Below are 26,791 nucleotides of genomic sequence, written 5' to 3'. Positions count from 1 at the left end.
TATATCATATCATGGTTCACTATGTATTATAGATCAAGTTTAGATCTGCATTTATATTCCTGTAGGAAAACTGTAGGATTTCAGTTCAATATCCAGACTTCTGGTGAAATACATGTGGTTTTGTTTTTTCCCAGCAGAGCATCTGTGATGGACTGGCGACCTGTCCAGGGTCTGTCTCTCGCCCAATGATTGCTGGGATAGGCTCCAGCTCCATCCGACCCTTAATTGGAGAAAGCGTCTCAGAAAATGACTGACTGATGACCAAGATGATTTAGAGACTTGCATAAAGTGTTTGCATGCCATTGAGGACATATTACTGATGTAAACAGAGAAATTTAGGGGAATTAATTCATCTTTGTCTATGTGATGACTTCTTATACATGTTTTATTTCATTTTAACTAAATTTCTCCAACTAGCTGATTGAATAAACAGTTGAGTGTTGATTCAGTTCAGTAGATTGAGTTTATATGAAACAAAAGAAGCACACAAGCAACCTTTCTTTGGATCCACTAAGAGTTAAGAAGTCTTAAAACTTTTTTTTTATGTGTATCGTTTGAAGATAATCAACAGGATGGAAACTTAATGAAGATTTGTAATGAATCAAGTTAATCTGTCACTGTGAACTGAATGACAACAGGTCAAGTTTGTGAACTGACTTAACTACAAAGCAAGTTTTACAGTTAAACGGAGAATTTACCAGTCAGATTAATTAATGTAAATATAAATAACTCACCCTGTCTTTAGCTATTCCAGAAACCACCCTCAAAGCCACAACCACCAGTCAGTGACAACACATTGGGATTTTACAATCCATTTGTCCACTAACTGTCAGGATGTATCATTCAATGCAGGGACCTTCCTGCCCTCCATAGTGTAGAGACTAGCACACACACACTGTATTGCATTTCTGTCATCTGTGAGTAATGAAACTCCAAGGGACCTTATGACACAAAAACAGCCATATAATCTGCCTTTCCTCATCATCAACAATCTAACCCTACCATTTATTGCATCAGTCACATCACTCTATTCTGAAGGCTGTCAAAATAAACACTGTTGTAATTATCTTGAAATATGACTGATATATTTCACAACGGCTCTATTTGTCTGAAAACCTGCGCTCGTTTGTCACCATTACCTGCTGTGGGGTTGACTCACACTACCTATCACCTGTGAGTGGTGACTAAAGGTGATCCATGTAGACTCACAGGATCAAGCACAGGTGTGAAGGTGTTGAACTGTGAGAGAGTAGAGAGGTCGTTTTGAAATGGAGTGTAGATCCGTCATTCTAGGTTGTGTGTATTCATCATTTCAACTCCCAGACAGCCAGAAAGGTTTGGCTTCAAAGGACCAACTAATTGATTCCTCCTGAAGTATGACAGACAAGACGTAACCCAAATCTCACCCAAATCGAGGTCAAAATACATGTTTTTTTAGTCACTCAGAATGCAGCAGAGTTTGTCAGTTCTTTACACACATTTGCAAATATCCCAACCCATACAAAACCAAGCCAGATCTGGTTTCAGCTCTGTGAATCTGGCTCCGAGCTGGTCTGGTTGACTTCAGTAGGTGGTTGCTATAATAAGTCCAAGTGTGCCAACAGGGACTAAACCATCCAGATTCTGAGTGTATTCAGATGAGTGTGAAAATTATTGGACTAATATTTACATTTTTGTTTTCATTCAGATATACACCAAGGGACCAAAACCTGACCGGACATGGATGAAGTAAATGACACCGATTATCCTGTAACATGGAGCATGTCGAGCAGCGGCAGCAAGCGATACATAAGGCATTAAAAGAACAGCTGGTTCTTGGATCGGCACAGAGGAATTGGCAGGTGTACAGACTTGATAAGAACCAGGATGTCGGACCAGATGAGTGAGCTGGACCTTCTCTAAAATCAGAAAGACTTTTGGGGTTTTTCCAGTCAGCTGCAATGGGCTGTTTTCATACCAGTTTTAATAGCTGTTTTTGTGACTTAGGACAGATCTGGGGAAAACAATTCATGGGGCAAAGTCACTGTTTATGGATAAAATACGAGCATATACAGGGTTAAAATGACATCTTCATACAGACCCCAATGGGGACGACTGAAGAAAGGGATTTGGTGGCATATGAATTATTTATAGTTAATAAAGCAGCATTAATATTCTGACACATCAGTGCAAAGCTCTTAGCAGTCAATTTGTGACGCAATCGCATACTTACGTTTTAACGTAGGGGTCGGAAAAACCATTAACGTCCATGGCTGCCAGGTGGGCACAGCGTTTGACACCCACACACAGCCCCCCACGAGCTCTCTCCTTGGCCTCACCTTTCAAATCACTTTCACCGTTTGGGGGGAGGTACTGGAGGCAGAGCAGCAGACGACCTCTTTCCTCCAGACTTCTCTGCTGCTCAGTCTCCCACTGAAGGAGAGAAGGGAAATAAACAAACCAAAAAAAAGCCCACACATTAAACCAGAGGTGTTCTTTGTGTAATGCATGTGTAGCAACCAAATTAGTAAAACCCATCATTAAAATGCTGTAGTAGTGTAGAGTTGTTATCTGAATTTAAATAGAAGACCTTATCACATTATAACATGATAGTTTTATTGTAAAAATAATTAAATATGTCACATCATAATATGATACTTTATTGTAAAAATGTAAAACATATCATGTTATAACTTGAACATTTGAATGTGAAACTCTAAAACCTTTTATGTTATTATAATATAATAACATGGAGTTTGCATGTTCTCCCCGTGTACGCGTGGGTTCTCTCCGGGTACTCCAGCTTCCTCCCACTGTCCAAAGACATGCATGTTAGGTTAATTGGTCACTCTAAATTGCCCATAGGAATGAGTGTGAGTGGTTGTCCAGGGTGTACCCTGCCTGTCGCCCAAAGCCAGCTGGGATAGGCTCCAGCTTCACCGCGACCCTGAATTGGATATAGCGGTTCAGAAGATGAATGAATGAATAATATAATACATTTTGTGGTGACAACATGTAATAAACCATATTCATCTTTAAATGAGAAAGCTGTGCACAAAGTAGATCAGAGAAATATCTAACATACCAAATGGGATAAAGTTGTACTTCATTCTAGGCTGAAGGTGTGCAGACAAATGCTCAGACTAATGCTAAAAGAACAAACAATTGTTTATTTTTTTCTAAAGATTAAGCATTCTGTTGCATATCACATAAGACATATCACCTAAGGCCTATAGGCCTAAGCTTGTCTCCAGTCCACATTTGTGTCTTATCATCTCCATGTTGAATGTGTCAATTTTCTCATCCTTGTTTATGGACTCAAGTCCAAACTCGTCATATACCAGAACTTCTCAAAACTCATCTGTTATGGGACCAAAGCTTTGTGATTATGCTGAGGTAATACTCAACACAATGGCTGGTAATATGTTAGAGTAAAGTGTGAAATGGGGTGTAATGGGTAAGACAAACAAACAACTACACAGGCAACATATATAATTAAGTCAATGCCCTTTTAACTTTATTTTACCTATGTGACAAAGTGTGAACTTAGATGTGATCAAACTACAAAAAAATAATTTTATATACATATTATACTTGTACATTGGATTTTTAAAAGTATTACTACAAATTTTCCTAATTAAAGGTGTATTTCAACATATTTTATATCTTTATATCTTTATATGTAAAACTTTAGTTTTTCACATCAAATGAAAGAACAGTTTGTAAGAAATTCTTTTTCTTTGAGTGTTGTGAGCATTTGTCTTGTGAGCATTTATCATGGATTCAGGTCTAGGCAAGGACAAATTTGTCAATGAAGCTGGGAGGACGCTGTGATCATGTTGATGCTGCACCCTTAAAGCAGACAGGACCAAATGTCTTTGTGTCAACAGCTTAATTTTCCTTGGAGTGCTTATAGCCTGTGTAATTTTAAGTTTTAAAAAATAGATGGTCTATAGGCATAACCACTCGTACAAGTTAGTGCTCATAACTATTTAATTTTCCTGTGTGTACAACAGTAAATTAGAGTACACCAGTTGAATGTCATTGTTTGATGAGAAAAATTCAAAATCTCACATAAAATGTATTTTGCTCCAATATTTCAAGGTTACAATAACATCTGCATCTGTAGGCTGGCTTCTTTGTGTTCAATGTTCTAACAATAACACATATCACATTATAGTGTGATATGTAATGTAATAAATTTCATGTTTTTACAATAAATCTATCATGTCTTAATGTGATAAGGTAAGAACAATCAGCTTATTCTGCAGAATCCCCCTTTAAGCTAAGCTTTTATTAACTTCAAGCTGACTAATCTGTCATAGCTTCCTTGTTTTATATTCTCTTGTTTCCAGACACAGAAAGCAGCTTTTTGCACAGACAAAGCTCTGATACTGTAAACCCACTGTATGATCCTGCAGCACCAAATGACACACAGACAAAGTCAGCAGCTAACTGGTAAACATGGCTGAGCATTTAGGAGGTAAGGAGTCAGATTTGCCCCTCAGGAGTTAGTGGAGAGCTAAACAAAACTAAAAAAAAAAAAAAAAAGAATAGTGTTAGTTCTGGATTGGTAGACTGTAACAGCTTCATTAATGAATTTGTTACCTTGGGCACAGGCAGTCTGTTTCCTACTGTTTCTAGTCATGGTGCTAAGCCATGCTAACTGTGTGGAGACAAACACAATATAAAAAGAATCCTAATGTATCTATGCCATGTGTAAACAAGGCTGTTAGGTCATTTTTCAGATATTTTGGAGCTTGATTAATCAAATGTTCAAACCAGAGCACTAGTGTAGTCTTCCATCCTCATTAGACAACAATCTGTATCTTTCACTATATGCTTGCTAATCGTGTCGCCTTGCAAACCCTCCCACAAATTTCCCACTTCCTATTCATGTTGTCTCTGTGTATGTCTCTGGCTCCACATTGCTGCTTATTTATTTCCACATCCCTAATGACTTGCTATCTATCGATCTGTGAAGGTCTAGGCTGTTGTATTGAAACCTGGTGCGAATTATCCTCTCTAATTGCGAGTTTTAAAGTCTCATCTCACTAAGGACAGATGGGGAACTGGCTGTTGGCACAAATGATGATTTCCATGAGCGAAAAAAAAAAAAAAAAGAAATACATGGAAAGAAAAAAGAGAGAATTGGGGAAAAGGAAGGTGCAAGCTGTTGAAACAAGCAAAAGCGAGGTGGGAGCATAAAGAGACATGTGGCATATTGATCATGATGGCTGTGTCCACAACATACCTAAAGATAAGACTTGATGTCAGATGGGGAGATATGAAGGTGGAGAGACAGGTTTAATGAGCAGAGGGTTTTTTTTTCCATTTCTTGCTGTGACAAGGAAAGCAGCTTCATGTATGTATGATGCAAATCCTGAAAGAGGTGAATCTCCCCTATAAATAACATACATCTATTTGTGCTGTAGGCTACGAGGGTGGGGGACGGGGTCTGAGAGAACATAGTCTTCTCCGTCCTCTATTCCTGCTTCTCTGCTTTCTTTCATGTGTCACTTTGAATTTGCTTTGTTGTTCCTCTTGTTGTCAAATGCTTTGGTAACAGTTTGATGTTATCCATTGAAAATCCTAAACCCAGGAGCAACCTTAAAATGACATAAAGGTTGATGCCTCGGAGTTTGTTCGAAGATTTGTCTTTGCCATCGGAGTGATTGGTGCTCTTATTTCTCATTTTTCCTAGATGGCATTAATATTGGGGCTTAGACTGGAAATGTGGCTGATGTCTTTCTGTCACTGAGTTGTTAAAGTAAAAGAAATCCCGCAAAATATCTTTTAAAGCCATACAAACTAACAAAAGAGAAATTTACTCATTTATTACTGTTAAAATGTTTCTTTCAGTAAACTAAAGTTTAATTTGTAAGTAGAGTAAGATTCCAGATGTAAAACAGACTTTACTAGAAGCATATTCTGACTAATGTAAAATGTTTGGATCTGTTCTCAAGCATAGCTGAAACCTTATTTCAACCCTGGGTGTTTTCCATTTTAACCAATGCCTCCAGTACAGGGTAGGTTGGGCAAATTAAATCCATTGAAGTGTGAAACATTGCTCCTTACTGGAGTGTCAGGGCTGCAGCACTGATCATGCAGCCTAAAGAAAAAAACAACTACAAACACATTACACATGGTATGACTCCATCGTGTGTCATTTATTTGGGGATGTTTTTGCTTTAGAAGTAAACTGCTGAGAAACAATAAAAGATCATCAAATATGATCATTTTACTGTCAGGGTCTGTTCTTTATATTCAGGACTGCAAGCCCTATCCTGAAGTTACCTTAGCAGTCTTCCTTTCCAGTCAGGTACATTTTTGAAGGTCAAACTGACCTTTTATGTTTTCTTCGTACAAAATGATACAAGGGTGAGAACCAGATCTCTTCTGAGCCAGATACAGGAGGCACGTGTTGGGAGTAAAAGAGCAAACTCAAACTCACAACTGGTCTATGTTTAAATGATGTCTTTTTTTTTAGGATGCACAGTTTGTGATAGATTCTTGAATTTGATAAATTAGTTTAATGTTGGGCTGAAACAACCTGTTATTTTCATTTTATTTCTCCATTAACAATCTAATCTGAACGTTGGTAGAACAAACTGTCCAAAAGCAGGGTAGTTTGTGTCAATTATTTCTCATTTTGATAATTTAGCTGTTTTGCTAACTGACAAGCATTACCTCATTGTAAAGGTGACTTATCGATTTTCCCAGTAATGTATAACCCATTACCTACTGGTGTTACTGGAGAATGAGAGAATCCACCAAACTAAAATGATTTAACTGTTTGTGCTAAATTCACTTTTTAATTTCCCTCTTTTGCCTGACAAACCATCTAAAATCACATTGTATTATCAATTAGTAAATATTTTTAAAAAAAAGAGAGGAGCAGTAAATATGCAAGCAGTAAAATCTCCAGTGATGCTGACTAGTAAATAAATTTATTTCCAGGAGAATGCACGAGGCATAAAATGAACGCAATCATAACCTTAGATTGTTAATATTTGATTGACAAAAATAGATTGATTATTTCCAATATTTTCAGTTTGAAACTCATCTCAAGAGAAAACTAGATTGTTTAAAAGTGGTTACATGGTCTCATATCAATCTGGGATTAGCCATCATTTAATGGTTTAACCTCTAGAGGCAACAGACAGTTTTTAATGCTTCAGGTTTTCCTGCAGATATTTGGATGAGAGACATAAAACGGATCACAAGTCACCTGCTTTAAAAAAGGCCATATCTCTGTCAGCAGCTACCATTTACAGAGATTAGCAAAAAGAAAAAACTTTGTTGCCTTCAAAGACAAGTAAGAAAAACAGACGAAAGGGACAGGCAGAAAGAGGGTCACATTGAACCAAACAAACGTGGAGTCTTGCTGTTCACCTCTCTCAGGTAGCAGGAGATTCCTCTCAGGGCTGTGTTCATCGCAGTTGGCGAAGGCAGCTGGAGGCAGAGCAGACAAACAGAAAAGGAAAGAGACAAGTGGTAAGTGAGAATGACTGACAGAAGAGCTCTATAACGAGGTTAGATGAGCAAAGAATGAGGAGAGCGGGGCACATATATCAATGTGGAGGTGAAGCCACTTTGAAAATTACAGGCCTGACACAGATTCTAGTTTGCAAGATGACAGAGGGGCTTTAATGTTTGATCGCAAAGAGGCTATGAGCCTCAGAGGGACAATCTAATACCAGCAGCGCTTTCTAGCACGCAGAGAACAAAACCCTGGCACCCTCCCGCCTCTTTTCACACACATTGCCCCTCCCCTGCTTTTCACCCACTCTTGCTTTTAGTTTTTTAATCCATTTGTTTCTCATCTCTCTCGCTGTCTATTGACACTTCTGGCACCCCTGTGCTTATACTCTTTCTCCTCTCCTTTCATTTTCCTCCACACCCCATTCCCACGTGTCACTTGGATGACATTTAGCCTGCAAAAAACAAAAAGCCTATTTGTGGGCTACAAGAGTAAATATGATTCCCTCTTTATTTGTAATTTGCAGGACGCATAAATCACATACACAAATGACACCAATTAAATGTGCTGCTCATTGGTTCAATTAATGCAAATGTTATAGTGCAAATGTTTATTAATAATGTTTTTTTTATAGTTTTTATTCTCTCGGCGATGGTATTAAACGACTCAAAAACAAGCAAAAGCAAAACTTGCACCTTCCATTTTACATGATCTTTCCTACTTCTCTTCGCCCCAGATGAATAGTTGTCCTTTTTTCTGCTGTGACACCATCCAGCACTTTCTGGGTGAATTTCAGCAGATGGTGAGAGCTCTGCTTTATCTCTCACCGTCAGAGTCCAAGCCAGCCGCCCAGATTCAGACATGTGATGGAAAGAGCAGAAGCCTTTACAGCAGCACAGTTGAAGTTTTCAAAGGTTTCACGCAGACATGTTGGTCTACATTTCCACATGGCTGTCGTTAATGGAAGTTTCAACTCATGTGTACATGTTGACTTTTTCTCGAATAAAAAATATTCTTAAGGTCTTAAAGTCTTCTTGAGGTCTGGCATTTATATACACACAACCTGGCAACCCCCTTTCTTCTTCTCTTAAATGACTTGTAGAGCATTTATAAGGTGAGACATCAGTAACTGTATATAAAGTTGTACTAGTCTACTTCCTAACCCATAAGAAACCACCGTGCCATATACAATACATGCAGTTTCTCAGACATTTGCATCACTTTATGGTGGAAACTTTGATCAAAATCTTGTGGAATAAAATCTGATTTTTGTCTTCTGCTCCTTCATGGACAGCAGAAAGAAGAAACAAAGATTTCATACTCAACGAATTGGACTTATCTGATCATTTTTTAATGGGTTGGGTTTTTATGAGTTAAGGAAAATGTTGATACTTTGAAGCAAAACAGATTTCATTCACAGTATGCAAAAAATGTCTGTCACATAAAGATGACAGCCAAGACCCTGTTAACATTGTATTGGTTATACAAGCGGGAAACGATAACAAACAACTAAAATGTTAAACTGAGAAAAGAAAATTAATTAGCGAGGTTCGGTGGTGCATCTGGATTGTCAGATTTGATGCTAAGCTACGCAATTCAACTTCTGTGTCCTGAAAGGAATTTCTCATCAACACACAAGTTGAAGAATGTGTGTTTTGCTACTTCAGGAGGTTGCAGCACCTTTGTCTGGTAGACTCAGGTTAATACCCAATTTGCCACAGTATTTCTTTTCATTTGCAACATGACATTTGACAAATCAAGTTACAAACTGCAGCCATATTTTACTGCAATCTGTAGAACAGGTTAAAAAAAAGAAAGAAAATGTTTTCCTTTGTGCAGACTGATAAGAACTAAAATGATAATTTGGTTTATTGGTCAGGACTTTTAAATATATATACTCCCAGATTTGGAGAGATTTTTGTGTTAGGGTCTGTTTTATGTTTTCTGATCCTACCCAAGAAGTTTTTCCTTCTTAAACCTTAGCATGCAATTTATGAGACTAAAACTAACCAATATACCAAGTATTCAGGTGTTAAGAATATCTGCTTGTACATAGAAAACCAGCTAAAACTGGAAAGACGTGGTGTTTTTATGTCCCCAAAAGGAAAAAAAAAGTTATGTCAGAAAACACAGATTCACTTCACAAATGATACATTGAACCTCTGATAAGCTCATGAGTTTGGTGGTGTCAGTCTGCCTGTCTGCAACATAATTCAAAAAGTTATTTGTTGATTTTGATGGAATTTTTAGGAAATCACAGAAATGGAATAAGGAGCAAATGGGATAGATCTGGATCTGGATCACCACCTGGATCCTGGAATTTAAAAAAAAAAAAAAAATTAATATGAAGAAATTAGGCTAATTTTGCCTTTAGACCTTCTTACTCAAATATAATGCTCACGATCACAAACAAAAACCAAAATAAATACGTATATAAAGATTACAGTGGCTTGGTAGAGGTCTGCATGCTTGTAATTCATTTAAGCTGTTTTGGGATCATATAGCTGTCACCCTGTCACCCTAGCCCTACATTATAATGTGGGACCTTATCTTGTAATAATGTGATAGTTTTATTGTAAAAAAAAAAAAGTGAAATGCATCATGTTATTATGTGATAGGTTTTGTAGTGACAACATGGAAAATAAACCATATTCGTTTTTGAATGAGGAGACAGTGAATGCAGAAATGTCCAATTTTCCAAATGAGATTAATTTGTACTTCACAGGAGGGACTGTGATGCGATGCGTGGAGGACACTGTCATAACCCAGACAGGTCTACGTCTTTGTGTCAACAACTTAGTTCTCCAAGTCCCAGCAGTGCATATAGCTTTTATCATTTTAATTTTATTTTTCATAAGACAGCAAGGCCATAAGTGTAACCACTGGTCCATGTTACCTCTAAGTAACACACACACCCAGACACACAGGCAGGTGACAACCTTGTTGCTCATCACTGCCCGACCTTCCAGTATGTACAGCAACAAATCAGAGTAGAAAGATCCATTCTTGACAAAAAGAAACTAAAATGTTTCTGCTTCTTGGGAATAATTTCCATGAAATGTATTTTGCTGAAATATTTCCAAGTTGCAACAACATCTGGATACAATGCTTTTTGTTTCATATTCTGACAATAAAAGTTATCATCTATCAAATGTTCTGCATTTTTTTACAATTAAACTTTTCACATCATAATGGGATGAGGTCCCTTTTTTATTTTAGTGACAGCTCTACACTTCCATAGTCTCACATACCACTGGAAAGTACAAACAATCCAAATTTTCTCAAATTTTGCATGACTTTTTAAAAACTTTTTCTTACTTGTTTTTATTTGACTTTAATTGACAGTAACATATAACGACAAATTTGACAGATTCTTTTCCAAAAGCAGTATCAATGTAAGTGCCATTTAGGACTGTACAATACTCAGTTTGCATAATCTATACAGTATCATTGCTGCAGATTGCAGTGGCAGTATGAGTTCATCTATACATGCACCTACATCCATCATGGTGCTGATCACAGGTGTGCCTTTAGATATTAATGTTGCATATGTTGTAAATGCAGTAGTAATACAGTTTCCAAATGTTTTTCAGCTCTTGTGCTGTTCCCATCTTACCCTTCAACTTTATATATCTTCCTAAATATATTACTTGATTGAAAAGCTGTCAAACTATGTGTGTTTTAAATGCGTGTGACTATGTTTCTGTGCAAGATCTGTCTGTTTGTTTTTATAAACCTTTAAACGCAAATGAAAAAAGTAGCTTTTGGATAATTTGAGGCATCTGAAGACATTGTGTCCCACTGCTTTCTGCAAGCATTTGCTCAGTTCTGCTTTTCAGGTCGTACTGTAGTGAAAGGACACTGAAAGGACTGTTTCATATGTAATGAAATGCAGTATAGTAACAGACTGATGTAAATCAATGTTCAGTGCTTCCCTGGTGGAATGTAAACAAGCTCCTGCTTTCCCTTCCCTCCGCATCCCTCTCCTTATGTATGCCCTCCGCCCCAATCCACACGCATACACAACCACACATACACACACTTCTTTACTTAGAAAGCTCCCTTGTGAGTCACACAGAAGACATTAGTATACCAAATACTACACTACCCTCTGGTCATTTGTCCCTCACATGCATACATTTATTTTCCTATTTTCCTTCTTCAGGCTTCCCCGTCCTTTATTTTCTCCTCCTTTTCTACTCACAGGAGGTGGATGTTCCAGACAGATGTTAAAGTGTTTGGTCTGGTCAGGCTTCACACGGCGCAAGGCCACCCTCGACTCCCCGATGAACTCATTATGTGTCAGCTTGTCTTCATCACACACAGACACCCTGGGAGGCAGAGCCACAGCAGACAGAGGGAAATAAAATGTGAGAAAACAGTGAACAAAGCCTGAATTAAAAACAAAACAAAAAACAGGAGAGTCTGATTAATGAGCCAGAGATGGAATATTTAAAAGGAAGAGATCAAGTGCTTCTGTGTTCAGGTGTGAAGGAGTGTGGCTGTCAAAAACCTAACACATTATCACATGATGCAACAATAACATGAAATAAGAAAGGAAATCTATTCTAACTGAGAAACACACTGTCAGAAATAACTCAAGCATATCCTATGTGTATACATGTTCCACTTATAATTAACATTTCTCCTCCGGTGGGAGTTCAGAAAGTGAGAAAGTGCATCATGCAAGGTTAAATCTATCCATATTTATGGCCCTGGTGAACTCTTATACCTGTCCTGATGTTAGCTGAAATGCATTGGTGGGTGGGAGCTGCACCGAGGAGTGAAGGAGACAGAGGGAGGCTTTAGATGTGAAATTGAAATGATGCCACGTGAGAATGGAGTGACGTGGGTGAGAAGGAGAGGTTAAAAACAGAAGGATTCATTTAAATATGCATGCAAATTGGTGTGCTCCAGGCAAACTGAAATCCACAGAGGTTCCCTTTTTCCAGAGCTTATGGAAATGTAAAAGAAAGTGATGACATGAATGGGCGGTTTCTCGGTCTGACATTTTATTTGGTTCCTAACTAAATTCATAACCACGGGAATGAAATGTTGCAGTCACCTGCTGCTTTCGGTTTCCAGTAATAAAACACAGTATTGCAGAAATGTTGGAGATGCAACCAGCTGGTAGGGGGGCATCAAATATGAGCTGAAATTATCAGAGGAAATTTCTACTGTGGTTATGTATAAAGCGGAAAGAAAAACATGAACTATCAAACTACTGCTAACAGAATGAAACGAAAAAAGGAAAATGACTGGGGTGTGAAGACAAGGAGGATGGAAGTGGGGAGAACAAAAAGAGATGAAGTCATCCAGAGCTGAGATATGAAAGATGGTGTGAGAAAAAAGTGCTTGAGGATGAAGTGGTGAGGGAGAGCTTGATATGTCGAGGAGCCAAGTGTGAGGGAACAAATGTCATCTAAATGAAACTGTACAGTAACACAGTATGAAATGATCTAAACATTTTATGATCATTCCGGCTGTCTGTATTTCTTATAGCATGATTTTATAATGTCAACAAAGCAGGTTTAATAAATGGATCCATGGTGTCATTAACGTACAATTTCATGTCAGTCTTTTAAATGAACTGTCTTCTGCCACTGTGTGTGACTCAATACTCGATGCAGAAGCTATCAAGCAAGCTGCAGACATGATGCATGACGCCTTATTGTAATTTGTCTTTGTTAAGACATGGAAACAATCAACTTTAGCATTTCTTGTATTTTTATCCCTTTTTTGTGTCACAGAACAGCCTTGACTGTGGGATGTTGGTACGACTTCTTACAAAAATATTTTACTTCATATCTCGTGACAACAGGTCAGCGATGACCTGGACTTTCAAGCATTTACCGTTGTTTGGTGGAGCCACTTGTGTGCTATCCGGTTACATGACCCACTTTCTGTGAGATTCATAAACAGATGTTCAGACATTTTCACTTCGAGTTTGCTGGTATAATATAGAAGTCATTGTTCCATCATTGATGGCAAGCTGTCCTGGGCCAGATGTAGCAGAACAAGAGTAACCTTCACAATGTCTCTGGAGACGTTAACAGGTCAACTGTATGATTTATTTCAGAGTAGTAAATGCCTTAACATTTCCCTCAACTAAAGAAACCTTTTACGGAAATCTGTGCAACACCCTTAAGATGGAGAGTACAGTGCAGTTTGGAGCCTGCAGCATTTTATTTTTAAACTGTACATTGCATATTTTCGTCTAAGGGGCGGAAGAAGTGCATCTTCTTTCAGGTTTTGCGCGGGACATAATTAACCCTTTCATGCATGAACTATTAAGAAACATTGCCACATGTTTTTAACTGGTTCACTTCTGCAGACAGCGATGCCTTTTTACTTTTAATAGTAATTCAATATAATTTAGTTAATTTTGATACATTTTTTTTCATTAAATGTTTTCATACTTCTGTAATATGAATAAATCATAAAATTATAACTGCATCATTTTCTTTTCAAATTTATTGCTGAGGTAAATTTGGTCATTTTAGTGTGTGTATTGTATGTATGGATCTTTCAGTGAGTGGCAGCATATTTCTTGTTCTTCTTGATGTTCACTAAAGTGGACAAATACACAAACCCCACCAATGAATATATAAGAAAGCAGTTGTGAAATAATTAACTAGGCTTGAAAAGGTTTATAATAAGTCTTCTAGATGAACTTTAGATTAACAAAAACACAGGGGAAAAGAATGAAACTGTGACGGCCCGGCTTAACTGTTTTTCTTTTGTTCGTAGGTAGGTGTGCTATGGGCGGTTCCAGTGATCAGAGCATCTGGCTGTAGCGCACCTGCCTATATAAGGCTGTGAGCTGTTTTGCTCTGCCCCTCTCGCTCAGCCCACAGCTTAGTTTGATCAGACACTGACTTGCAACCACTTGACACCACTGATTGTCCACGTTTACACGCTGCATTCACATACTTTGCGTTATTTCTTTAAATAAATACATCTGTGTGTATTTACAGCGTGGTCTTCCCTCATTGTTGTCACGGCTCTCTGTGCCAGTCGTGACAGAAACGAATAAAGGAAAATGACAGGGGTGTGAAGACAAGGAGGGTGGAAGTGGGGAGAATATCAGGGAATATTAAGCTGTGCTATTATTTATTTAACAAAGTCAAAATGCAGTGCAGACCCCATGAGGAAAATAAGTACCTTGGGGTTCAGCTGGACAACAGACCAGACTGGAAATGCAACAAATAGGTCGTCTACAAAAAGAGACAGAGCAGACTACTTTTTAAGGAAGCTAAGACCCATTCATTGTCTCCACCAATGTGTTGCATATCTTCTATAAGTCTGGTGTGGATTGTGCAATCAGCTTTGCAGCCATGTATCGCAGCAGCAGCAGCATCACAGCCAGAGATGTAAAGAGGCTGAACAAACTGATCAGGTAAGCTGGTTCTGTGCTGCAGATAACTCTGGAGTTACTGGAGCCGATTGTCCAGAGAAAAATGCTGCACAAGCTGCAGGGAATAATGGTTGATCCATCACATCCTCTACCTAAACACGACGAGGAAACAACAGCGTGTTCAGCAAAAAACTGTCAAGTTTTCTGCAAGATAGAGAGATACAGATGGCCAGCCTTCATCCTCTAGATTAAGGTAATATTTTTCAATTTATTATAAATGTTTGTTGTTTAAAAAAAAAAAAAAAAAAGACCACATCATTGCAGATTCCCTCTGGGATTAATAAAGTATTTTAACTTCAATTAATTTTCATCAATTTTATGAATTAGTTTGTACTGCCACCTTTAACTGCAATAGTTTACAGAATTGTGTCAGTTCACCTAATTATGAGGACATTGATTTACGCTCAAGCCACAGAATTTCAATCAGGTTGAGGTCTGGACACTAAAACTTTGGTTTCTTTTTTTGTCATCACATTGCAGATTTCCTGGTGCAGTTTGAACTTTCCAGTAGTGTGGCTCAGTTTCAGCCAAGCCTTTGAGAATACTTTGATTTTCAGAGGGGTTCATAGTTACCTTAGTGAGTGCCAGGTAAAAAAAAATCCAAATCATGATGCATTTACCACCATGCTTAACAGTTAGTTGAGGTGCTTTTGCTGATATGCTGTTTTTAATTCTCACATGGAGTCATTAGATTCATCACCAAAACTAAACATGTCCACTTCGGTCTAGTCTCACCAGGGAACATTATTCCAGATGCATGTTTGCTAACCTAAACTCTGCCATCCTGTTGTTTAGTGAGAGAAGGATACATTATTCTGGCTTTATTAATCCGCCTGTTGGAAATACAGTAAGAGATAAAGTGCTTCTAAGCATTAGACAGTCTGTTATTGCAGTGAATTTGCTGGCACCTGATGGCTACGGACCAGCAAAGTGCTGAAACTTCTGCTTTAATGGGCGTAATCCTTTTTGCTTCATTAATCTGAAGATGTATCTATCTATTGTTTTGTTAATATTATCATTATACTATAAAAACGTAACAACTGAAGCAGCTGTACTGTAGAATGCTGTGTTCACGATTGAGTGGAATTTTATTAGAATGACTTTTTTCCCACATAAATTTGAGAAGCAAAAACCACAAATGTGACCATGCCGTTAGAAATGTTATTACTATTTTACCATACATGCACTGGATGCAGTTTTGCAAAACAAACAAAGGAAGAAAATGCTATGTCAAAAAGGTTTTCCTTTCAGACTCAAACTCCAAGGACTCTAGGAAACATCACTGATGATGTGTCCATGTGCATCAAAACAATTTTTTTCCCAACTGAAAAGGTCCTGGTTAAAAATGTCGTGACAAGCAACAAACATCAGTGCATTGCGGAGGGTCATGTCAATTTGTTTCCCTGAGTTAAACTTCCATTTCCCGGATTTTTACATGGCCCTGCTGAATTAGCTCTGTGTCACAGGTCAGTAGTAGGACCAGTCCCTCTGATCTCCCTCAAGAAATCACCCGTCTATCCTATTTAAATCCAACTCTCACATGTGCCATGGCCAAGCTTTAGTCACAAGCAGAGACCATTCACAGCTTTCGTCACCTCCAGAGGGGGGTCAATGAAATTAAAACACCCTGCAGTGCTTAGTCTGACCTCAATCTGTCACAGTAACTTGGAAAGAGAGGAGACAAAAAGGCAGATGAAAAGAAAGACAAAAAGGAAGGGAAAATTAGGGGGAATTGGGATAGGATCGACGGTGAGGTGACAGGAGAGGATCTAAGGATCTGCAGAGATAGAAGGAGAAAAGGTACAATGTGAAACAGAGAAAGTCTTTTTAACAAAGAGCAAAAGAGTCTGTGATTTAGACAGATGATAAGAAACCCTTTGTAAACATGAGACAGGTCTCAAATGAAGGAATGGACATGGAGTGGACAGAAATAGCCTCCTGTAGAGAAAATATTTACCGGAGAGTTTTGCGGTACATGTCCTCTTCGGTGATGCCACAGTAGGTGAGAGTCTCATTCCAGACGGGATTCAGCGTGTTTCGAACTATTTTGGTTTTCAGTTTATTGGCCTGTAAATCAAAACAGAGAGGAGAAGGGACTGGATAGGCAAACTTCATTTCCAGATGTGCAAACAGCAAACTACTGAAGATGTTACTGACTCCAAGGTCACTACGACTTACTGCGGATTTTTTTCATCTGTTTTTATTATACAGCACAAAATGGGAACATTATGGAAAAGTTCACTCAAAAGCTCTTGGTGACGGGTAACTCAAAGTCTCTTTTAGAAATGTCCTGATAATAAAATCAGACCTTGCAGGCTCCTGGCAGCAGGTGCAGCTTGACGTAGGGATCAGCTAAACCGTTGAAATCCATTGGCTTCAAACCCTTACAGAGAAGATAGAAGATATGAAGCATAGAAAATGACTGCAAACTTCCAACGGTAGAAATGCTTTCTTAAACAACCGCCAGGCAGTGTTGGGAAATTTATTTCAAATGGAATCTGAAGTCAGATGAACGAAGGTGGTGTGGTTGTTGCAGTTTAACACTCAGGATTTCAGGGAGTCAATGAGACATGGTGTAAAGGGCAAACGTTCATTATGAAAATGTTATATCTATTCAGAAGCTGTAATATATTCACAGGGAGCGCGTACCTCAAAAGGTAAGTTTTTCTCTACTGTATTTTGTTACCTCTTGTTTTCAAAATTCATTATGTGAACATGAAAAGGATATTTCATTGCACATAAGTATAGGACCATCATTTTCAATTTTTCAAAAAATGTTAGAGTTGTGTAGTTATAGGTGTAGATTCATTCATCTTCCATAGCGATTTAATCCCCTTCAGAATGAAATGGAAAGTGGAAGCCTGTGCTCCCACCAGGTAGATCGCACAGAGACAGCTAAGATAAGCAAAGATGCATGCTCACAGTCATTCAAAGGGACAATTAAATCACTGATTAACCTTCCATGGATGTTTTTGGACTGCGGAAGGAAGCCAGAGTTCTGAGAAAACCATCACATGGATGGGGAGAACAGTAAAAATTCAGAAATTAAGCTTTTGCAGCAAATTAATGGATGATATTCATGTCTTAGGAAAGACAAGCATTTGTCCAGGTGTAAATGAAAAAAATTGATATGGACAAGAAAAGCTAAAAAACCTTCCTTGTTCTGCTTCAGCGACTACTGGCAGGGATGTGGCGGTAGATGTACAAGTATAAGCAAATATATCAACAAACATGAGCATCCTCACATCATTCAGCCACACATCGGAAGTATATTTGATCCAGGACCACATACAGACTTGACACCAGTGATAATAATAATAATTTAAAGGTTGCAGGTAAAGGCAAAATAAAAACCATATGTGAGGATGGGATTTCTGTGCCCACGCAGCCTTGAAAAATCAGATATGTCGCACATTAATGGAAAAAAAATTGGATGTGAGTCACTTCGGCTTGACGGTGTGAACGTAGAAATAGATTCTCTCCTGTCACTTTGACTCACGTCTCAGTTGCTGGAAGAAGAAAAACAATCTGCTGCTCTGCCGTTAGCCTGGGACTTTGGCACAAAGCTGAGAGAAATGCTAACTTCTGTCTGCCGTTATGTTTGAATTGGCGGCCCTCACATTACCATGCGACAATTTCCATGTTCACTTTCATCGCAGTGTTTACATACCTACTTTTTTAAAATAAACTAAGTAAGATTCAGTCTTTGGGGAAATTCCAGGCAAAACTAAAGCAGATCTGCTGCTGAGTCCGGGGCTGCTTTATCTCCACATGGATCCGAATACATGAATATGAATGAAGGAAACATAATGTCATGCTTAGTGGGTTTGTTTGTTTTTGTTGTGTTTGTTCTTAATGTTTTGGGTTTATAGCTTCTTATGTTTTATTGGTTTTTTAGGCTTTCGTGTTGTATGTTAAGTGGATTTAATCCCTCTCCATTACTTACTGCTACACCTGCTCTGCTACTCATCACTTCTCACCTCAGAATATACACTATACCTGCTGGTTTTGTTCTCATCTACCATATCGTTGCTGATCTTACAATGATTTACCATCTATCTGGACTGATTAACCTTCTTTTCTGTTTGGATTTGCTTGTTGAACTACCGACCAGTGCAGTGCTTCTAGTTTGAATGTTTAAGTTTCTTTGTTTTGCTCGTGTTTGACTCCTGTCTGTGAGAGTCTGACTCATAAATGAGAAGTGTTATTTTAGATAATGGACCTTTTACACTGCAAATCAAAAGTGCGTGGAGTGGCTTTAATGAAGTTTTGGCGAGCACTGTTTACCTTTGCTCTGAGGACTGTGCAGTGTAAGGAGCTTGTGGCTTTCTCGTACAGTAGGTCAAACTCTAGAGTCCCCAAGGAGGCTGGATGGGAGATAATGAAAAGTCAAGCGTGTGTCAGTTACTACGGTAATTACTTTGTGATGAATTCGTTACCTCCTAAATAGATGAGGCATGACCACAGGGAGAAAAACAAACAGCGGGAAATATTAAACACATTTCATCACATATAGTTAATTTAAAAGGAGTGGTTCAATTATTTTTTTTATTTCCTCTCATGTTTACTGGCCGAATCTTGATATTAATCCAAACTTAATTATTATGCTTTCAAGTGACTCACTGTTATCATCACTGTCACAGCTGTCAATCTCTATGGAGGTGTCCATGCTGCTCATGGCCGACAGTGACCCTCCTCCGCCCGCAGCTCCTGGTAACAGCGGAGACAAAAGGCCGCTGCTTACTCCCTCTCCTCCTCCGACAGCCCCTCCACCTTGACCTGCACTGCTTGGGCTAAGTGCAGCAGGAGCTGTCAGCTGATTGGGTGAGAGTGGCTCCGAGAAGGAGGAAGTGGGCGACAGGCGAGGGAAGTAGGCAGATATTTGGCGAATGGGGCGGATGGGGCCTGGACAGACATCGATGGCCATGTGCTCCTGGATGGAGATGCCGAGACGATTTCCTTTTCGCACGGTCATAGGGCTGTCGGGGGGAGGGGGGAAATTCTTAGCATTAATCACATATATTTTCAACAGCACAGATTCAGTCAGCTGAAACAAGAGCGAGGACTTGATGAACAGGATGTTTCCTGTGTTTGGTCATTTAGGAGACTCTTGTATCAGTAGAGAGGAAATGAAGTCGGATGAAGCCGTAACTCAAAGTGGTTTTCCCACTTGAAAACTCTTTGGGCATATTGAGGACAGCTTTAAAGATTTTTCCCATAAGATGACAGAAATTCAGCAGAGGATGAGCACGCATTTGCATTTCAGTTGAATAAATCTGAATAAACCTAAGCCTATGTGGGAGGATAAAAGATAATGGTCAGAAGGGGTCTACTCTGTATCCTAATCATGTTCAGTGTGTCTGTGTGAGAATGTTACCTGCAACGCCTAACAATCCTGCACAGGCAGGTAATTACAGAAGGAAGTATTGACAGGCAGAAACACACTTTGGGTGTCCCAGATAGAAGAGCCTCAGCGGTTATGTAAAGCCAAGGTTTCAGGGAGTCGTGTTGACCACAAGCTCGATGTGTCTGCTCTTTTCCCAAAATAAAGAAACACACGGGGGTGGATTACAAACCTCTTCAAGCTTTCCTTTTCTAAAGACAGCAGGGCTGGAGGGGGTGTTCTGTCCTCAATACTGAACCCCCCCCCCCCCCCCCCCCCCCCCAAACCCCCTCCTCAGACTACCTTCTGCTCTCGCTGCTTCAATCGATTGAAACTGAGAATATTTGCCTGTGAATATTTGCACATCTTTTTGTTTGTGAGCCGACTTTTGTGAGAAATCCAGCAAACTCAAACATGGAGTCTCGTGGTCATTCTGATTGTTCTGGCGACTAGATGGTTGGAAATTAAAGCCAACAAACAGAAGGAAAGAAAAAACTTAAATCATTACAAGAGTAGATTTTCTCAGATCTGCTTTCACAAATTTGGATTTTTATGTGATCTAAAGTTTTGGATGTCTCGGCTGTGAAACATGAAACACATTTTTTTAATAAATTCAAAATTATGTGACGTTTAATAATTTTGCTGTGCCTCAGTGTTTCTCACCTGCTTCCCTATAAACCACCAACTTTCCACAAAACCAGTAAATGTTCATTTCGGATTTTTTTCTGTGAAAATCAACATGCGTCTAAACATCCAACATGAACGCCACGTTGACGAAAGAAAGAAACAAAATAGAAAGTCAGGGAGAAGACCTTAATTTCATTTTGCCATTCTATATTAGGTCATGTCACATCCCAACATGGTTCATCATAAACAAATTAATGCCGACTGCAGTTCATATAAAAACAACTTAAAATAAGATTCATTGTAAAAGTAATATTTATAATAAAACTTGTTTTTATATTTTAAATGTATCATATTATTATGATAGGAAAATATGAAAAATATTTATAAATACATAATGTACATAAATATTTATGTACATCTTATAATTCTAAAAGAATAACTAAAATCAGGTGTACTTACTAAATGTATAGCTGGAGATAAATGTGTATTTATTTTCGTTGTGAAATGTGGATTTGATCTATTTTAAATGTAGCTGTTGAAGCATTTGTAGATTGCAGACCTCCACCAAGCAGCTCATTTCCACTCATATTATGAAGAATCCTTTTAAAAAACCCTGGTGTCCACAGTTCCTTCCAGATAACTCCCAAAATGCCATGCAATGTATGTTAGACATGACGCACTCTCAGAAAAAAAATTACAAATATCATTGTTGCATGAACCATATGATAAACACGTGCGGTAGCCTAACTTCCTTGGGAGACGTAACAGTACGTTACTCTTCCTCATTTTCAAACATGAAACTGTTTACGTTTTCCTTTTATTGTCATCCTTTTATTTGTCTCTTTTGTTTTGCTGTAATGTCTGATTCAGTGTTTTATCTACTCATTCAAAATTAATCTTTCATTTATTTAAAACACACTATGCAAAAAGAAATCTATGTTTGGTCAACAATTTCCCCTTTTTAACCCGTTAAAGCCGAACTAACATTAAGGGACAGAAGACAAGTATCAGATTGTTTACTACACAGTTTTGTGCGTTTTTTTTTTTTTTTTTTTTTTTTTGCATAAGGTGACACAAACATTCTCAGAAACTAAAAACCTGATTGGTTATCTTTAGAATTATATATTGTTTGTAAGGATTGTGTGGAATGAGCAACACAGCTAAACATGTAGGAGGCTCCACCAACAGAAATGTGCCAAAATCTCTGTAAACCAAAGTATTCTCAAAGGCTTGGGTGAAAATTGGTATTCACTCCTGTTTTAAATTCCTTTGTTGTGTGAATGATTACATCTATATTAACAACACCAGGGAGTAGAAAACACATTGTTTTTTTTTTTGTTTTTTTTACACTTTATTCATTTTACATAATCATAAATATCCATAGTGTGTGAAAGATCCATATCCAGCATTTAGCTGTGTGATGACGCCCCGTTCCTCAGCTAGGAGTTGCTGAAGGTCAACCAGTGTGATTGTGTTAGTTTAGTTACTGATTTCTCAAGCGGATCCCACGTTTGGTCCCTCTAGATGAAGTTTGTTCCCAGATTCTGGAGAAATGGCATCACCGTTTGCTTCAGAACCTTATTTTGACATGTCTTACTATTAAATTGATACCATTCAGAAGCCAGTCTTACACCTCTGACTGACACACACCTGGCAGCACTTCAGTCTCAAAACAAGAGTGAACAGCAGCAGAGTACTGAAGGGGATTTTAAATGTTTGTAGGACACTACCTACATGTTTAGCCATGTTGCTCATTCTACAACAGCAAAATATTTACAACTTTGTACTGTTAAACCAGAAATAATGATTTCCCAAACACAAATTTCCTTATTTTTTTTAGTTTTATGTAGCTGGAGTAAGTAAGTGGCACCACAATTTACAGTTTAAGTTACTTAGCAAGTAAATATTGTCCCCACAGTTTTTCTTCACTAGCTACAGATATGATTGCTCCCTCAGCTCTGTCTGTTTGTTAGCAACTTTATGCAAAAACTACTCAGTGGATTTTGGTGATTTTTTTTTTCTTGTGGACACAGAAATAGTTAAAAGGACTCTTTACTACTGTAAAATTGAGAAACTATATAATGTTACAAAGCAATTTTAATTTTACCCAGCCTTACAATGTCATTAGATTCATATATCTAAATGGCAGCGAGAGCTAATGAGAGGTCTGTTATAGCTCTTGTATAGATTAATATCATGGTGAATCCAGTTTTATGTTGTGTAACATAGATCATATCAACATACAGGACCATTGTTTTTGTCATAGGTTTCTATGAACATATGGAAGGAATTGAGCTGGTTACATTTTTTAAAATTAAAAACGAGATAAAAGTTTGAACACGACTGCTCAGCAAGAAAAAAAAAACACTAAATAAGTCGACATACATACTGCTAGTTTGCAAATATTATGAACTACAAACTAAATTTATTAAAAATGTTATGTAATAAAAAGTAATGAAATAAAAGAGGAAAAGAACTGTAACAAGGTCACTATGTTTTTAATAAATATTTGACCATTAAAATCATTGTCATTTCAGATTCGTATGGTATGTTTTGTAGGACTATAACAGGGTAAAAATCACAATATAGGTTGAAACGAGCTGCTTGGCGGAGGTCTGCACGCACCGAGTGCTTTTCTAGTTTCCAGTGTGAAGAGCGTGTGAAACTGCATAAAGACACATCAGATCATTTTGCTGACTTTAAGGTAACCTTTTAAACCATTTCCAATTGAAAATCTGGATATTCAGTTCTGCAGGTCACGATGCTGCAAGATAGAAATAAAAACAGCGACAGAAATGTCATTTGTGAATGTTGCTGTGAGTGTTTAGTTTTTACCATAGTAATATGTTCCAAGCCCATTGTCAGATGTTTAGTCACACCTCTGTTAGGATGCGTTGGAGTGGAAGCTTTGGTTTGAGACGCTTTGACGCCTTGCCAACGCTTCTCTAAGAAAAGCACTGTATGGACACACTCCCTTGCAAGATTTCTACACCCATCCAAGAAGTATTCTCACACATACAACCACAACCTTGTTTTTTTTTTACACCTCCTTTTCATACAGATTAAATAAACATAACCAGATGCAGGGTGCAGCTTAATGTTTTGTGTAAAAACAAGTTTAAAGAATTAATTTTCCCACCAAGAATGAGAACAGATTTAACTATTTATTTCAGATGCACATTTCTGACTGTGTATATGTTTAATAGCTGTGGTTTTGTTTTCTATTCAAAATCCTCTCAAGGGTCACAAAGCAGATACATTTCAGATCTTTCACTCATCAAGATGAAGTTAATATGACCAGCGATGCCCTGGCAGACTGTGGCCCCTGACTGTTGACCTTCAGCAGAATTACAGGCCGTGAGGGTCATTCTTCATGTGTGTTCAAGTGTCTGTTGTGAGAGCGAGATCCACCACGGCTTTTCCAGCTTTAGCTTGGCTGGTGATGAAACAAATGCCAGAGACATTCTGCATGGTGCCAGCATGGAAACTTCCTTCACTCATCTGACTGAAAGGACTTTGACAGACCTCTGGCTCTGGGATGGGAGATGATAGACGTTGTGCCTTTTGAAAACCAGCAGCATTCGTTCTGGTCTCTCAACAGGACTATAAATGACTTCAACAGGGAGTTCTATTTCTCTCATTGCAGCTCAATTAATTAGTGAAAAGATAACCTTTTGCCATGTAAAGCTTTTCAAACCTGAGGGGAAATAATGTGTGGAGAAGATAAAGTTGTGCTAATCAGAGTTACGGTGAATCCTTTAAGTTTGCCAAAAACAATAAAGCAGAACTGGAGCCACTGAAATAATCTGAAGTGGGCGATTGTAAAACATTAAAGTGAAGGTGAAAACAAGTTAATGAAGCTCCTAATAATGATAAAGATGATTATAGAACTGATTTAAAGACCAATAAACCCAGATGAGGTAATTATAATAATAAATGCATAAGCCCAGACAGTTATAAGAGTACCATCACGTCTGCAAACAGACATGCTGATACGCTTCTATCAGATCTTTAATTCATTCCTCGTTATGCACACACTATTCAGCTTCGTGAGCGGGTGTCAGTTGACATAATGTGCGCAGTCATCCGCCTTGCAGTTCTGGCAGATGTGGCCGTAAGCCGGAGCAGCTTGAGCACCAGCAGCAGAATCAGCAGCAGGAGGAGCAGCACACGTACAACTGCGAGGCCCGGGGGCTTGCAGCTCTTTGGAAAGCAGAAGCTTCACATGGAGCTTGTGATTGATCGCTCTCATGGTGCCAGCTGGAATCTCTCTCATCTCCTCTTTTCATCATCCTCTTGTTGCAGAAAAGTGTGGCAGTGTGCACACAAAACAACAAGGTGCAGATTTTACTTGCACACTTAAGACGTTTCAACATGGTGCAACACAGAAGGCTTTATAGCAAATGGGTTGAACAACTTTATATAATTCCAATGCAACAAGGTTGCAGCACAGTTTGTCCCCTACAGCTACACACAAGATCACGGTTGCTTTTACTTATGCAGCTGTAGCAGAGACATGGACCTTTGCACTTATATTTGAGGTTACTCAGGTTTTTTTCTTCCTTGAGAAAGAGAAATGAAGCTTTCAGAATCTGACATTCAGTTATATTTCTACGCAACATGCGACCTCCCTTCCCTCTCCTCTTTTAGCTCTTTCACTTTAAATTAAACTCATATGACAGTCATGGATGCTCTTCTCCTCATCCTCTACCTTCCCATCTCCGCGGTAATAATCCACCTTTCTTCTCCATCTTTACTTCTATTTAATTATTCCTCCGTCAGCCTCTCTCAGACATCTTCATTCCACCTGTAGCTATGTGAGGAATTCTCTGTCACTCTGCTGGTTTCCATACCCCCACCCCCACTTGTGTCCTACATACAATGGGCCCCTGCGGCGGGCTCCGTTCACCTTTAAATAACAAGCTGCAGGATGACAGGCAGATGGTATGGTACAGTGCTTCACTGTGTAGCTACTCATTAGACCTTAATAGGGAACATCATTTATAGCAAAGCACGGTGACAATGAGGGGCTGTCAATTAGAAGCAAGTTATTTTCGGGTAGCCAGAGATGAGTAAACTCCAATGTGTGTGGGTGTGTTGGACGGTGTGAGGGAAAAGTGAAAGAGCAGGTAAAAAGATGCTCAAACAGACAGATGGCACATGTTGCATCTGTCTGCAGCTGAAGACGGGAGCAGAATTTATGTGTCTGTCACTTCGTCCGGTTTTCATAATATATATGCACAGAAAAAGAAAGATACAAACTACACACATGCATGAGCCAAACAGGCAATATACGGATGCAACGACTGCAACAGAAAGTAAGAAAATGAGGAATTTTTCAGGCAAAGAAATTTGCAGAGTAAAACATTTCCAGCCTCTTTACCAACCTGTCTGCATTTAAAAGATAAAATAGTAAAAAATGGTACCTTACCTCAGTGATAGAATAAAAGTGAAACTCCTCATAAAAAAAGGGGGGATTCCAGAGCGGCAAGGAGAGGGAGACTAACAGGTGAGGAAGAGGGAAGCAGAGAGCAGAGGGAGAATGGGGGAGAGAGACTGAGCCAGCGCTACGTGTATCATTAAAAATTGAATGCACGGATAGTTCAAGTTGAGATGAAAACGAGGAGCAGAGGGGAGAACAGCTTTCTGAAGGAGGAGGAGGATAGAGGGAGTCAAGAGGATGAGAGAGAGAGAGAGAGAGAGAGAGAGAGAGAGAGAGAGAGAGAGAGAGACAGTGGGGAGTTGTTCCTTGACAGTCAGTTGCGCAAGTGACTGTTTTGCTTCATTCTTTCCTGCATCCCCCCACCATAGCCACACACACGCACACACACACACAAATGGGATTGTTTTGTCATACAGGAGGACATCGCATTGACTTGCATTCATTCCCAGAAGGGTTGGG

The 26,791-nt window shown here is 38.7% G+C and overlaps 1 protein-coding gene across 1 annotated transcript in view; it reads right to left on the bottom strand.

The window, feature by feature from the left end:
• LOC306771780 (double C2-like domain-containing protein alpha) overlaps window positions 1–26,352 on the bottom strand; it is a gene marked incomplete at both ends in the record, with an annotated part of 30,586 nt that extends 4,234 nt beyond the window's left edge. Inside the window, 8 exons of the mRNA XM_079261097.1 lie at window positions 2,213–2,412; window positions 7,375–7,434; window positions 11,667–11,793; window positions 16,837–16,946; window positions 17,188–17,262; window positions 19,167–19,246; window positions 19,503–19,858; window positions 26,321–26,352. Coding sequence (XP_079117223.1) covers window positions 2,213–2,412; window positions 7,375–7,434; window positions 11,667–11,793; window positions 16,837–16,946; window positions 17,188–17,262; window positions 19,167–19,246; window positions 19,503–19,858; window positions 26,321–26,352 — 1,040 coding nt within the window. The remainder of the gene's footprint in view (window positions 1–2,212; window positions 2,413–7,374; window positions 7,435–11,666; window positions 11,794–16,836; window positions 16,947–17,187; window positions 17,263–19,166; window positions 19,247–19,502; window positions 19,859–26,320) is intronic.
• Window positions 26,353–26,791: the final 439 nt, after the last annotated feature.

The sequence above is a fragment of the Telmatherina bonti genome, assembly GCF_933228915.1.
Source record: "Telmatherina bonti genome assembly, chromosome: 21".
Lineage (NCBI taxonomy): Eukaryota > Metazoa > Chordata > Actinopteri > Atheriniformes > Telmatherinidae > Telmatherina > Telmatherina bonti.
This window is presented reverse-complemented; position numbering and strand designations above follow the sequence as displayed.